Here is a 14,225-nt window from a genome sequence, read left to right as displayed (position 1 = left end):
CTGGCATGTGTAAGGCAAAGATTTAGCTGTTGGGCCATCGTGGCAGGCCCTGTACTTTTCTTTGATTGCCTTTTCTGCACATTACAGAAAAACTGTTTTGTCAGATTTGTTAAAGAAAGTGAATTTAAAATTATGATGAGGTCTCTAATATAAGAACTGGGTAGGCACTGGCGTTGTGGAATAGCAGCTAAAGCTACTGCCTGAGACACTGACATCCCATATGGTCATCAGTTTTTGTCCCAGCTGTTACACTTCCAGTGTAGCTTGCTGCTAATAGGCTGGGAAAAGCAGTGGAGGATGGCCCAAAGGTTTGAGTACCTGCACCCTTGTGGGAGACGTGGATGAATCTTTAGGCTCCTGACTTTGGCCTAGCCCTGTCCCAGCAGCTGCTACCACTTGGGGAATGAACCAGTGATGGAAAGATCTGTGTCTCCCTCTCTCTCTGTTCCTTTCAAATATCTATATACATTTTTTAGATATGTATATATGTTTGAAAGATAAACTTATATATATTATATAAGTAGCATATAATATCTAAACTAACACATATAATATATGTTTATAAGACAAACATGTATTATATAAGTAATGTGTGATGTATTAGTAATTCATATTAGTATATATAAGTAATATATAGTATATATAATACGTAACTCACATATATAATAATAATATCGATAACATATATGTAAAGGTTTATAAGAATTGGTAACAGACTTACTCTCGAGTGGTAAGACTCTGGGGAGAAGAGAACGGAAATTCTAGAGCCTATGAAATTCTATCATAAAATTAAAAAAAAAGAGTGCTAAGACTTAATTTCATGCCCAGATCTACCACATTGCACTTGAATATAAGTAGTAATCATTTGGTATCACTAAACTGCTTTCATCATTTTTTCTTTAAATAACTTACTTTGAAAGACTTAGCGAAGACAGAAAACCATTTTGTCATCTTTACACTCTGGGTCATGAAATGACTGTGTGTATGAAAGTGCTGTGTAAGCTATGAACGTTTCCAAAGGTTACATGGGAAATCTCTTTGAAGACTTCACTTTGGACGTCACGTACTTGGGCATGGACTTGAGGGCAGACAAAGTTCTAGATGATAAACTTGGAATAGATATTGATTTATACTACCTGATAATGTGTGTACTATTTTCAATGTAAATTTAGGTTCTGAGTATGCCACAGATTTTTCAAATGCCAGCACAACTGGACTTTTTGATCCTTATAAGGTAAAGATTTTTTTTTTTTAGAATTAGTGATTCTCATGTGATTTGTTGGATATTTTTTTAGAAATTGAAAGACTGTTTTAGACTGACACAAACTTGTGTTTGGAAATAAAAAAGGAGTTTGGAAATAATGTAAATATGTATGTTCTGGTGGTATATTTTTATGCTTAGATGTGTTGGAGCGGTCTCATTACCTCCTTGGTTTCTATACCACTCTCCCTCCTGCCTCCTGTGAAGGACACAAGGTAATTATAAACATGACTTAATTGTCCTTGAGTTCATTTTGATGTAGTGGGGGAAAGCATTTTAATCTCATGTTTGAGGTGTTTTTTTATCACATGACTCTCCAAACTATGCTACAGTCTACTTTCAAATAATTAATATTTCTGAAGCTGTAACTAATGTTTTCATCAATTTTATTTGAAGCCACCATTTTGGATCAGTGGATAAAGAGATATTCGGTGTGCCTATACCAATAGTTGCCTTGGTAAGTAAGAGACTTGATGATTCTCTTGGTGTAGTATAAACAAAGGATTGTCTATGAATAGTAAGGTTTAGCTTTATGAAAAACAAAAGATTGGAAAATAAAATTAAAGTGTCTATGTTTTCTTTCTGAGTTAAAAGGCCCTGGATAGAAACAGGCACATTACCTGTCTTCTGGAAAAGGAGCCACAGGGCCAGACTTGTATCGTGAAAGCACAATGTAAATTTTTTCTAACTTGCTAGTATATTGTTTTTTGGGAAGCTATGTAAAAAATTTTAAAAGTGATATACTCACATATGCTGAGGCTAAAAACAGTGATGGGGAACAGGAATTTGAACTGGCAGTTAGATGCTGCTGTCCCTGGGTTTTGATTCCTGACTCGGGCTCTTGACTTCCGCTTGCCATGGACTGAAAAGACTGGGTGGCGGTGGTAATGCTCCACTCATTGGGTTTTTGTCACCCGTTGAGGAACCTGGATTGATTTCCCAGCCTCTGGCTTGCACTTGGCCCAGCCTTGCCCATTACCGGCATTAGGAGAAGGAACCACTGGATGAATATGCTCCTCTTCCTCCTCTCCCTCTCCTCTTCTCTACCCCTCGTTTCTCTTTTCTCCCCTCCTGCCCCTCTTCTTTCCCCCTCTTTCCTCTCCTTCTTCCTCTCTCCTCTCTTTTCAAGCATTTTAAAAACAGTGGCAGGGGCCACTGTGCTGGCTCAAAAGGTTAGTCCTCTACCTGCAAGTGCCATCATCCCAAATGGTAGCCAGTTCGTGTCCAGGCTGCTCTATTTTTCTTTTTTCTTTTTTTTTTTTTTTAAGATTTATTAATTTTTATTACAAAGTCAGATATACAGAGAGGAGGAGGAGAGACAGAGGAAGATCTTCCGTCCGATGATTCACTCCCCAAGTAAGCACAACGGCTGGTGCTGCGCCGATCCAAAGCCGGGAACCTGGAACCTCTTCTGGGTCTCTCACAAGGGTGCAGGGTCCCAAAGCATTCGGCCATCCTCGACTGCTTTCCCAGGCCACAAGCAGGAAGCTGGACGGGAAGTAGAGCTGCCGGGATTAGAACCAGCGCCCATATGGGATCCTGGGGCGTTCAAGGCAAGGACTTTAGCCGCTAGGCCACGCCTCCGGGCCCAAGGCTGCTCTATTTTTCAATCCAGCTTCCTGCTTTTGATCTGGAAAAGCAGTTGAGGACGGACAAACGTTTTGGGATCCTGCACCCCTATGGGAGACCTGAAAGAAGTTCCTGGCTCCTGGCTTTTAGTTGGCTCAGCTTCAGCCATTGCAGCCATCCGGGGAGTGCATCAGCAGATGGAATATCTTTTTCTCTTCTTCTTTCTGTAATTCTGCTTTTTCAACAAAAATAAATAAATCTTTAAAAAGAAACCAAAGCAAAAGCAATGATGGGGGTCAATGCTTGGTTTATGCTTGGCAGTGTACTTATAAATACTGATAGGATAGTTTAAACTAAAGGTGCAAGTTATATTTGCACTTTGTAAGCTGCATAACCAGTGTCTGCTAGTATAGAAGTTTGGGATAGAATAAAGAATTTGCTGCTTTTGATTTGTAAGAGTCCCTTCCCGATTCTACTTTTTCTCTCCAGCTGCATGGAGTCAGAAGTGAGAGAGCCTTTATGATTTGCTACCTTATTTTTTTTTTAAAGATTTATTATTATTGGAAAGCCGGATATACAGAGAGGAGGAGAGACAGAGAGGAAGATCTTCCATCCGATGTTTCACTCCTCAAGTGAGCCGCAATGGGCTGGTACGCGCCAATCCGATGCCGGGACCAGGAACCTCTTCCGGGTCTCTCGCGCGGGTGCAGAGTCCCAATGCATTGGGCCGTCCTCGACTGCTTTCCCAGGCCACAAGCAGGGAGCTGGATGGGAAGTGGAGCTGCCGGGATTAGAACTGGCGCCCATATGGGATCCTGGGGTGTTCAAGGCGAGGACTTTAGCCGCTAGGCCACGCCGCCGGGCCCGATTTGCTACCTTATTAACAGACTGTCAAACTGAAGGATTGCCTTTGGTTTTTCTAGGTAGATCGTCCCCACCATAGCTAGGGCATCGCAATGGGGAAGGGGAATTCAATTCCCCAGTTAGGCATTCATGGTCCTTTAGAGAGGATCAGAGTCAGTCTAGGGACAGACTCAGGGTCGGATTAAGGTGTGACTGGAAGAGTTACAGATTAGTGGAAAAGGTTTTCCTTTAAATTGATTGCTTACTTATGTGAACGTCAAAGATTCAGAAAGAGCTTCCGTTGCCAAATGATTCACCCCCTTGTTACGTTTCCTGCTGCCTGCAACAACTGGTATTGGGCCAGGCCAAAGCCAGGAACTCCATCTAGGCTTGCCACATGGATGGCAGAAACTCCACTGCCTGAGCCCTCACCTTCTGCCTTGCGGGTGTGCATTAGCAGGGAGCTGGAATGAGGGGCAGAGCAGGAGCCAAACTCAGGGCTTCAGTTTTGGGGTGTGGTCGTCCCCGGTGTGTGGCTCAGTGTCTGCTCCAAATGTCTGCCTGGGTAAAGCTCCTTTCAGATGACTTTTGGTCCATAGTAACTACACTGACAAAATGGTCCCATTTTTCTTTTTAATAAAAATATGTGGTTGAGAAATTGATGGTTTTGATTTACATCTATTTATGTTTAAATGTGTGCCTGGTATTCTTAATATAAAAAAAAAAGAATGTGTGAGGTCAGTTATTCTAACTATTGAATAAGACCTTTCTAAGTTGAAAATGGGAAATCTTGGTTGGTTCGGGGGTATAGGTTTTATTCTGACATTCATTCCTAAGACATTTTAAGTGATACTTCAAGGTCAGAAGGTTGCCCGTTAAGGATTCCTGAGGCACTTTAGTTACCACAGACTCTTAGTCCTAGGAAGACCCCTCTCCTTTACTTGTTACTCCCACATCTACTTTTATTTTTTTTTTTTTTTAGGGAAAACGTAAAAAAAGAGAAGCAGCTTTGAATCAGGAGAATGTAATAGATGAGACAATGGTGGCTCATTGAGCATTTTTTGTAGGTTGGCGACCAGCAGTCAGCCATGTTTGGAGAGTGCTGCTTCCGGACAGGAGATGTGAAGTTAACCATGGGAACTGGAACTTTTTTGGATATTAATACTGGAAATAACCTTCAACACACTATGGGAGGTAAATAGTTAGACTTCAGCTAGTTTACTAACAAAATAGTACTTATTCTCTTTGTATTGACTTTTGTGATATCTGTACAATTTTCCTATTTTATGTTAAGGATATTCTCTGATGTACTTTTTATTATTATTCTTAAAGAAAGTTAATTTCTGTTTCTTTGTTTGCTCTTAGTTAAAAGCATAAAAAGGGGGAAGGAGGGCTGGTGCTGTGGTACAGTAGGTTAAATTTCTGCCTGCGGTGCCATGATACCATATGGACATTGTGTGTCTGCTGCTTTACTTATCGTTCAGCTCTCTGCTTATGACCTGGGAAAACATCAGAGGATGCCCCAAGTACTTGGGTCTCTGCTACCCGTGTGGGAGACCTGGAGGAAGCTCCAGGCTCCTGGCTTTACACGGCCCGAGCTCTGGCTGTTGCAGCCGTTTGGAGAGTGAGCCAGCTGATGGAAGGTCTCTCTGTCTCTTCTTTCTGTAAATTTGCCTTTCAAATAAAAACAAATCTTTCTTTAAAATAATGGAAAAAGGACAAGTAGGATGTTGTGAAAGCGTTCAGAAAGATTAGGGTATTTTGGTTATCTCTGCAAAATATTTATCTGTGATATATTGTTATATTTGTTTGACATGTCTTACAGGGCTGTAAACGTGTGTGTGTGTGAAATCTTCTGTGCATTTGTTTTGTTTTTCTGGGGGGATGGTTCTTAGGTAGTGATCTATGTGTGTTTAGGGTTTTAATAACACTGAGAATTTGAGTTTTTATAATTATTTTAAAATTTTTGATTACTTCATTTTATGACATTTTCATAGGCCCTGGGATTCCCTTAGCCCCTTCCCAAGCCCTCCCCCCATATTGATTTCCTCCATATTGTTACAGTAGTACAGTTCATATCCAGTCATGATTCATTCATTGCGGGCATGGACCATGCAGAGAGTCCAGCATCTTATTTGTTCTTTTTTTTAAATATTCTTTTTTAAAAATTTTTTGCATTTTATTATTATTATTATCATTTTATGATACAGTTCCATAGGCTCCTGGCATTTCCCTTATCCCCTCCACAATTCCCTCCCCCCCACCAAGTTCCTCTATATCATTACTAACATATAGTTCTTCATACACAGTCATATGTCCATCATTGCGGGCATGGACAATGGCAGAGAGTCCAGCATCCTATTGTCAAGATACAGTGAACAGTTTCATTGTAAGTCCATCTTTGTCTGGAAGCAGAAATGCATACTACATTGTATCCTCACATCTGGATGTTAGTCTCCATTTCACAGCTACTGTACATCCCCTTAAATGAAAAATTGTAATACAAAATCAACAATAGAAAGAAAAATAAAAATTTACAATGCCATGATGTTAAATGACATGTTACTAGATATGACAGTCTCCATTACACAGTTACGATACATCCCCTTAAATGAAAAGCCACAAGACAAAATCAACATCAGGAGGAAAAAGAAATTAACACCACCATGAAGTTAAATAACGTGCTGCTAAATGACTAATGCGTAGCTGAAGAAATGAAAATCAAGAACCTTCTTGAAGAAAATGATGCTACTGTATGATCTACGAGTCATTGAATGATTTAATCAGAAGAAAGTGGTTTGAAGAGATGAAACCAACAGAAAACAACAAAACCCATGCAATATAGTTTCCACTGATTTTTGTTGGTGAAGTGTGTCTCTTCTAGACAATAAATAGATGGGTTTTGTTTTTTAATCCAGTGTATTAATCTATGAGGTTTGATTAAGCTTAAACCATTTACATTCAGAGTTTAATATGTATGGATGGTACTTTGGTCCTGTCATTTTAGGAATGGGTTGTTCATTGGTTTAGTCCTCTGTTGTCATTTTACTGGGATGTTCTTCCCATTTGCCTTTGGTTTTGTTTGTTGCTATTCCTCTTCTCTGTCAAGAGAACTTCTTGAAGTATCATTTGTAGGGCAGGTTTGGAAGAGGCAAATTCTTTTAACTTTTCTTGACTGTGAAAGAATTTTATTTCCTTTTCAAAGACAAAGGAAAGCTTTGCTAGATATGTTATCCTAGGCCGACAATTTTTTTCTTTTAAAATCTGGAATATATCACTCCATTCTCTTCTTGCCTGTAGAGTTTCCTGTGAGAGATCTCCTGTGAGTTTAATTGGCATTTCTTTATATGTCAATTGATTTTTTTCATGTGCACATTTAAGGATCTTTTCCTTATGTTCGATTGAGGAGAGCTTGATGATCATATGTCGTGGTGAAGATCGCTTTTGGTCTAGCCTGTTGGGAGTTCTGTGCCCCTCCTGGAAGTTGTTTCCCAATTCCTTCTCTAGATTAGGGAAAATTTTCCTTTATTAGTTCATTAAATACATTTGCAAACTCAGCTTCTCTTTCTGCACCTTCTGGGACTCCCATAACTCTTATATTTGGCCTCTTAATAGTGTCTTTCAATTCTTGAATAGTTTTTTTGGCCTGATCCAGCTCTGCTTCCAGCTTTTTGTTTGTTTCCCCCTGGTGACAGGAAATACCTTCCAATTCTGAGATTCTTCCTTCTGCTTGCTTCATTCTATTTTGGAGACTCTCCACTGTACTTTTAATTTGCTCTACTGTGTTCTTAATTTCTGATATAGCAGCCTTGATTTGCTTTATTGCTTCCTTAAATTCTTTGAACTCTTGTATGTGTTTCTCATTGTTGATCAGAATCTTTAAAATGAGTCTTATGGATTCTGTGTGCCCCATTTTCTCGATGTCTTCCTCAGTTAACTCTGAGGTTGGCATAGGGTTTTGCTCCTTTGCAGGGGAGTCTTTGGTAATATTCATTGTGCCGTTGTCTCTTCTTTTGCTCTTGGTCATTGTACTTCTGGTTAGTGGTGTGTTGAATTCCTTGGGGCAGGTTTCTAAGCTGTGTCACCCACAGGTCTGCAATGTGATTTTACTTATTGCAGTTGATACACAACACTTTGCTTGCAGCCAATCGTGCCACAACCTCCAGCAAGTTCCAGGTCTGGGTTCTTATATTAGATTTCTACTGTAGTCTCCATAGCCCCAGCTCCTGGCTCACCACTCTCCACCTCCTGTGATACCGTGCTGAGGCTGCACCACTGTCTGTGCAACCTTTTTCCCCCTTCTGGTTGGAGCAGGTCCCAGGATTAGGGAGACACCAGGTGTTCTATCTATTTAGGCTGTTGGTGGCACTGATGTTGCTGGAACCTGTTGGCCATTAGGTCTGGGTGCCACACGGATCTATTTTGACTCATACAATGCCACAGTCGGTATTATTTTCCTGCGGGAGCAGTGCAATTCATTGAGTTCAGTGAGTTCTCACGAGATCAGCACATGCGCAGTTCACTTTTTTTTTTTTAAAGATTTATTTTATTTTTATTTCAAAGTCAGATATACTGAGAGGAGGCGAGATAGAGAGGAAGTGGAACTGCCGGGATTAGAACCAGCAGCCATATGGGATCAAGGCGAGCACCTTAGCCACTAGGCCATGCTGCCAAGCCCATGCGCAGTTCACTGTTGTCCCCTGCCGTCCTAAAGCTGTTGCCACAGTGTACAAAATGGTGCCTGACGTACTCCTACTAGAGTTCTTGATCTGCTGGCCATCAGGTCTGAGGGTTACCCAGACATGCCCTGGGTGGAACCTGTAGAATGCCATGTTGCTGCATTTCACTGAGTCAGAAATGAGTTCACCCCCAGCTCAGCGTATGCTCAGTCCTTTCCCTTGCTTTGCCTTCTTACGCAAAATGGTGCCCAATTCAGCTCTAGGGGGCTGACTGGGCTGTGACATCCACCCTGTTCTCTCACTGTCCATCTGGATCTGCTGCTCTGTCTCTGCTCATGGACAAATCAAACGGACCAGCAGGACAGACAGTTCTTTGTCTGGGTTCACCTCCCAAGCTCCCAGTGAAAATTCCTTCCCACCTGGTTGCTGGTGGAGTGTCAGCTGCTGGTGGAGTTCAGATCGCCATTGGCTGAATGCTGCTGGAGTATCAGTCACTGCAACACCACACGGTTGTGTCTGCAGGTTTCCTGTGTCTGTCAGTCTCCAGGTACCCCTCAACTGTTGTTCTGTCCTTTCCTGTTTCCTAGAATATGTCCTCTCTACTTCATCCTGATTCACTGTTTCTCTGTCTGTTTAAATGTGTCCTTACCCTATTCCGCCATCTTGATTCTCTCTCTATTTGTTCTTTATGGAGGAAATCTTGGGACAAAATCATTGCTGTTGTGGAGCCATGTCCTTGAGGACTGGAACTCTAAGCTCAGCTTTTCTCACATAATTCACTACAGGGTTGTTTTTAAAATCATATTCTACCTTCCATTCCTCTCTCAGATCTGCTTTTTCCCTGAGATGTGAAATTGAAAGCTAGGAAATGCTCATCACTGCATGAAGTCATTCCTGTGTGGGTGTCTTGTTTGAAAACCATGGGCAAACCCAGTAGGCATAGTCCTCCAGCAGGTCAATCTCATGGTCACCTTATATTTCTCATTTCTAGTCTTTACTATCATGTTTCCACAGATACATACATTCCTCTGACTAACAGACGTTCATACTTCCCTTAGCCAGGCAGCCAGGCACTGTGCCGCGGTCCTCCTACAGGTTAGCTAACTTTGTCTGTCGCCCCACCCCCAACCCCATCTTTTTCCTGCTACTTTAGGAGGTAGGTCATTTTACATCCAAAAGAACGAAGCACAAGGGGTTCGAAACTTGGAAGACCACAGCTAGTAAACGTGGAAGGGCTGGGATTTGAACTCAGGCAGCCTGACTTCAGAGGAACTTCGCGTTTTCTTCTTTGCAGCCATAAAATTTCTCCATTGCAGAAGTCTATAATGAATATGTATTAACTGACTTGCATTGTGTTTTGTTTCTTTGCTTCTTAAGGGTTTTATCCATTAATCGGGTGGAAGATTGGGCAAGAAGTTGTATGCCTGGCTGAGAGCAATGCGGGAGACACCGGTACTGCCATAAAATGGGCTCAGCAGTTGAGTGAGTCATCTTTTCAACAAATTTCTCAGGTCACACTTGTGTAATGTTAAGAACACACAGGATTATAGATCAGTAGGGAACAAGTAGATTGTTCAAATAAAACATGAAGGTACTGGAAGAACATATGCAATATTTTATGATATTGGGATGGTTAAAGTCTAGATATTGAGGGCCTGCTGCAATGTCCTAATTTGGCTAATCCTAATCCTTCAAGCACTGGGATCTTATATGGGTACTGGTTCTTGTCCTGGCTGCTCCATTTCCCTTCTAACTCCCTGCTTGTGGCCTGGGAAAGCAGTCAAGGATGGCCCAAGATGTCTTGGTACCCTGCACCTGTATGGAAGACCCAGAAAAATCTGGCTTTGGCTCCACATCAGCTCAGCTCTGGTTGTTGTGGCTACTTGGGGAGTAAAGCAGCAGATGGAAGATCTTTTTCTCTGTCTACGCTTCCTCCATAAATGTGATCTGCCTCTCCAGTAAGAAAAAATATATATATATACATATATATTTTTTTAAGTCTAAATATTGATGTCAGGAACTATAAAGAAAAAGAATAATAGATTTAAGTATATAAGATTACAATGTATATATAGAGAGATATCATAAGCAAAATGAAAAGGCACACCAATAAAAGTTTGCCAAATGCCATGCTTAAAACAACTGAAAAACAGATAAAAATATAGGTATTTCATAGTTAAATCACTTATGAATTGCTGTTTATTTTCCATATTCAAATATGTATTTAAATAATGATTCACGATTGTCTTATCAACCTGTTGTCATAAATTCGTGTTTGATGATGTTTGGCAGTGGTGGAAACATAGAGAGAAAAATATTTAAAACTTTTTTTCCTAAAGATTTTAGTTTTTTTAAAAGTTACTTCAAAAGGCAAAGTTACAGAAAGAGAAGCAAAGATAGAGAGGGAATTTTTCAACTGCTGGTTCACTCCGCAGGTGGCCACAACTTCCAGGGCTGACTGAGTGAGACCATAGCTCGGATCCTGGGGTTTCTTCCGGGTCTCCCACATAGGTACAGGGTTCCAAGTAGTTGGACCATCCTCTGTGCCTTTGTCTGGGGCATTACCAGAGAGCTGAATCAGAACTGGAGAAGTTGGAACTCAAATTTCTGCCTGTATTGATTGCCAGCATTGTAGGCAAGGCTTGACGTGCTATACCGTAATACTGCCCCTCAAAAAACATTTTTTTAAAATGAATGCTCATTGTTTATTTTCTTTTTTTTTTTTTTTTCCAGCTGGTTTGGTATATATTCAGAAGTTGTGTGGTCACTATAGGCTCTTTCTGTTGTTCTTTTTTTTTTTTTTCATTTTGGTTTTTTTAATTAATTACATTGCATTAAGTGACACAGTTTTATAGGGACTGGGATTCCTCCCACCCCTCCCCAAACCTTCCCCCATGGTGGATTCCTCCACCTTGTTGCATTACCATAGTTCAAGTTCAGTTGAGATTCTTTCATTGCAAGCATATGCCAAGCATAGAGTCCAGCATCTTATTGTCCAGATAAGTTCAACGACTTCTTGGGGAGACCATCTCTGGTCTGCTCAAGTGGTTGTAATAGTTCTCCAGTTGTGAATCGCTGCCAATCTCGCCACTTCCAGCTCGATGAGGTCATTGAAGAATCCATTGATTGTCATAGTCATCCGCCCAGTATTTCGCTGCCAGCATATAGTTGAGGTGGTTGATAGACTTGTTCTGTCCTCTGTCTTTTCTTGGCTAGGGTTCTGAGACCAGCAGTTCGGTTGGGGAGATCTTCAAAGAAACTTTGAAGTATTCCCAAATCAGATTCCCGTATGTTCTAGTAAGCACAGGGCCCGGCACAGTCCATCTCCACGATCAGCTGGTGGTTGCAGTTGCTGGGTTGGTTCTGCTCTCAGTCCCTACTTGCACTGGAACCAATGGGTGTTGTAGTCCAACCTGGTTCTGTCCAGCACGTACTCGGCCCTTTTATCAACTAGTGGGAGCTGCAGCCCAGTGGGGGCGACCCACAATAACCCCCTCCAGCCACGCCTCCCACCCTGGCCTGCCAATGTGCATAGCCGACTAGTCCAGTCTGTCCCGCCTCCCATTTGGCTCCTATACCTATCAATGGAATGGGTATTAAAGCTTAGTTCCTTCTAACCAACTCAATCATCTAGCCCTCACAGATGTTGTTGAGTGCCTCTCCATCTAGCTACCCCAGCCTTCATCCTAGTTCTGATGTCCTCCTGCGGGAGTAGTGACCCAAGAGGGGGAACCCACCACTTCCTTAGTCTGGTCTGTCCCCATCCCTGCCCATGCTATCTAGTGAGAGTAGCTGTCTGGTGAGGGGACCAGCCCCTCAATCCCCCCGCTGGCTCTGCCCTCTCCCTTCCTGGTTCTCACGTGTGCTGGTTGGGTGCTGCATTCAAATCTAGTACAGGTAACCTCACCTTGGCTTTCTGTCTTGTGTACTACTTCTTGTTGCAACCAAACCCAGCCTGACCCACAGCCCGTTCTGGCGCCTGGGTTTGCCAGTGGATGACATGAACCGTTTCAGCCTGGTCCACCCCTGACCCATGCCAAATGTATGTCGGTGGGAAACTTTCCATGGCCTATTCTGGGCAGTTTCCTATCCTGCTTCTTTTGCTTCTTTTGCACAAACCAGAGGGTCCACGAGCCAGCCCTACTCAGTTCACCTTCTGTCCTAGCAGGGACAGTGGTTTTTCTGGCTGACTTTCACCCCGTTCTGGTTCTTGTTGGATGTATCAGCCCGGCCATGGCTCGTCCATACCCGTGTATAGCTCACAGATGGCTCAGTAGGGGATTGAGACCTTGCCTAGTCCGTCCCACGTCTACCCTGGTTCCCCAGGACACCAGTTGGTGTTGGTGTTTGGCCCAGCCTGGCGCAACCAATCCCAGTTACACTAGTGCCGCGGGAGAGTACAACTGTTGCCTAGCCAGAACGCAGCCCCCATTCCAGCACACTTGCTCCTTAGTGGGAACCTCATCCCATTTAGAGTGTCCCCCCAGCTCCCCAAATTGCCCTGTTCCTAACTGCAGATCCTGTGTCTGACAGTGGCTGCTCTGACTCAGCTTATCTCATTCCCACACTTGTACTGGCCTCTGCCCAAGACACTGTGGCCCAGCATCCCTGACTAAAGTAGACCTGCCGGTGTAAGCACAAAATTACATGCTCCCATCACTGGCAATCGCCTTGAATTCATGTTTCACCTATACAAAAGTTGGTCTAATTCATGAGTGTCCCTGAGCAGCTTTTATAATTTAAAAAGACCCAGAGCTCGCCGCTGGGCAGCCAGCAGGCAGAGCCTGGCACCACATGGTGCACTGGCCACCCAAAACCAAGGGCTCATCCACCTCCTTGCGGGGTGTTTTGGCTAGAGCCCTTAGCCGGATCCCGCTTAGCCAAGATGCCACCGCGCAGCTGCCAACCTGCACAGTGGTTCAGTCCGTCCCAGCCCTAAGAAAGGAATCCGCCCTGATTGGTCCTGCCGCTATGGCGGCAGAACGGAGCTAGTTTAGTCTAGCTCCCGGTTCGCCCTCATGGCTGTGACCGTTCATTGTTTATTTTCATTTTATTTGAGAGGCAGATTCACTCCTCAAGTGCTTTCAATGGCTAGGACTAGGGCAGGTTAAAGCCAGGAGCTGAGAACACCATTCAGGTGGACGGCAGGGACCCGAGAACCTGAGCCGTCATCCCTGCCTCCTGAGTGTATAACCGGTAGGAATCTGGAGTAGAGAGTAAATCTGGGACTTGAACTCAGCCTTTTCTTAATTCCTCTGGAGGGAGCATTAGCCTTCCTAGAGGAGAGTCCAAGAGGCAGTGTGTATCATTCTATGGGTTTAATACAGCAACTGAGAATAAGTTCTGTGTATTAGTGAAATATTAACTATAAATCAGTATATTCATACAATGGAGCACTGTGCAATTGCTTAAAAATAACAATGCAGTTGCATATTGTACTGAATTGGAATGTGATCTGTGACCTATTAAGGAGGAGATGAAGCAGTTACAAAATAGCCTATGTGATTTTTTTTGCCTTTTTAAAATTTATTGAGATACAATTCACCTCTTTGAAGTATACTTTTTTGTAAGTATTTTCATGGAGTAAACAACCATCAATACAATCAAATTATACAACATTTCCCTCTGCTCCTCCATTTTGTCTACTCTGGGCATTTCGCATGAAGAGGATTATATAATGTATGGGCATTCATGGTTTGCTTCTTTCACTCAGCGTAATATTTTCAAAGTTCACACATTGTGTAGTGTATGCCAGTATCTGCCCCTTTGTGATAGTTGTATAATATTCTGTAGTTTGTTCATTATTCAGTTAGTGAGCGTGGGGTTGTTTATGTTTCTTCAGCTTTAGGAATAATGAATATCCTGCATGTTAT

At 42.5% G+C, this 14,225-nt stretch overlaps 1 protein-coding gene across 1 annotated transcript in view; it reads left to right on the top strand.

Moving 5' to 3' along the window:
* The window catches only part of GK5 (glycerol kinase 5), an 86,604-nt gene that overhangs the window by 45,596 nt on the left and 26,783 nt on the right, over positions 1-14,225 (top strand). Inside the window, exons 7-11 of the mRNA XM_058661389.1 lie at positions 1,173-1,234; positions 1,403-1,476; positions 1,658-1,718; positions 4,741-4,867; positions 9,730-9,834. Of these exons, the coding sequence (XP_058517372.1) occupies positions 1,173-1,234; positions 1,403-1,476; positions 1,658-1,718; positions 4,741-4,867; positions 9,730-9,834 (429 nt within the window). The remainder of the gene's footprint in view (positions 1-1,172; positions 1,235-1,402; positions 1,477-1,657; positions 1,719-4,740; positions 4,868-9,729; positions 9,835-14,225) is intronic.

The sequence above is a fragment of the Ochotona princeps genome, chromosome 3 (assembly GCF_030435755.1).
Source record: "Ochotona princeps isolate mOchPri1 chromosome 3, mOchPri1.hap1, whole genome shotgun sequence".
Lineage (NCBI taxonomy): Eukaryota > Metazoa > Chordata > Mammalia > Lagomorpha > Ochotonidae > Ochotona > Ochotona princeps.
Note: the sequence above shows the minus strand (reverse complement) of the source record. Positions and strands in the feature narration are given on the sequence as shown.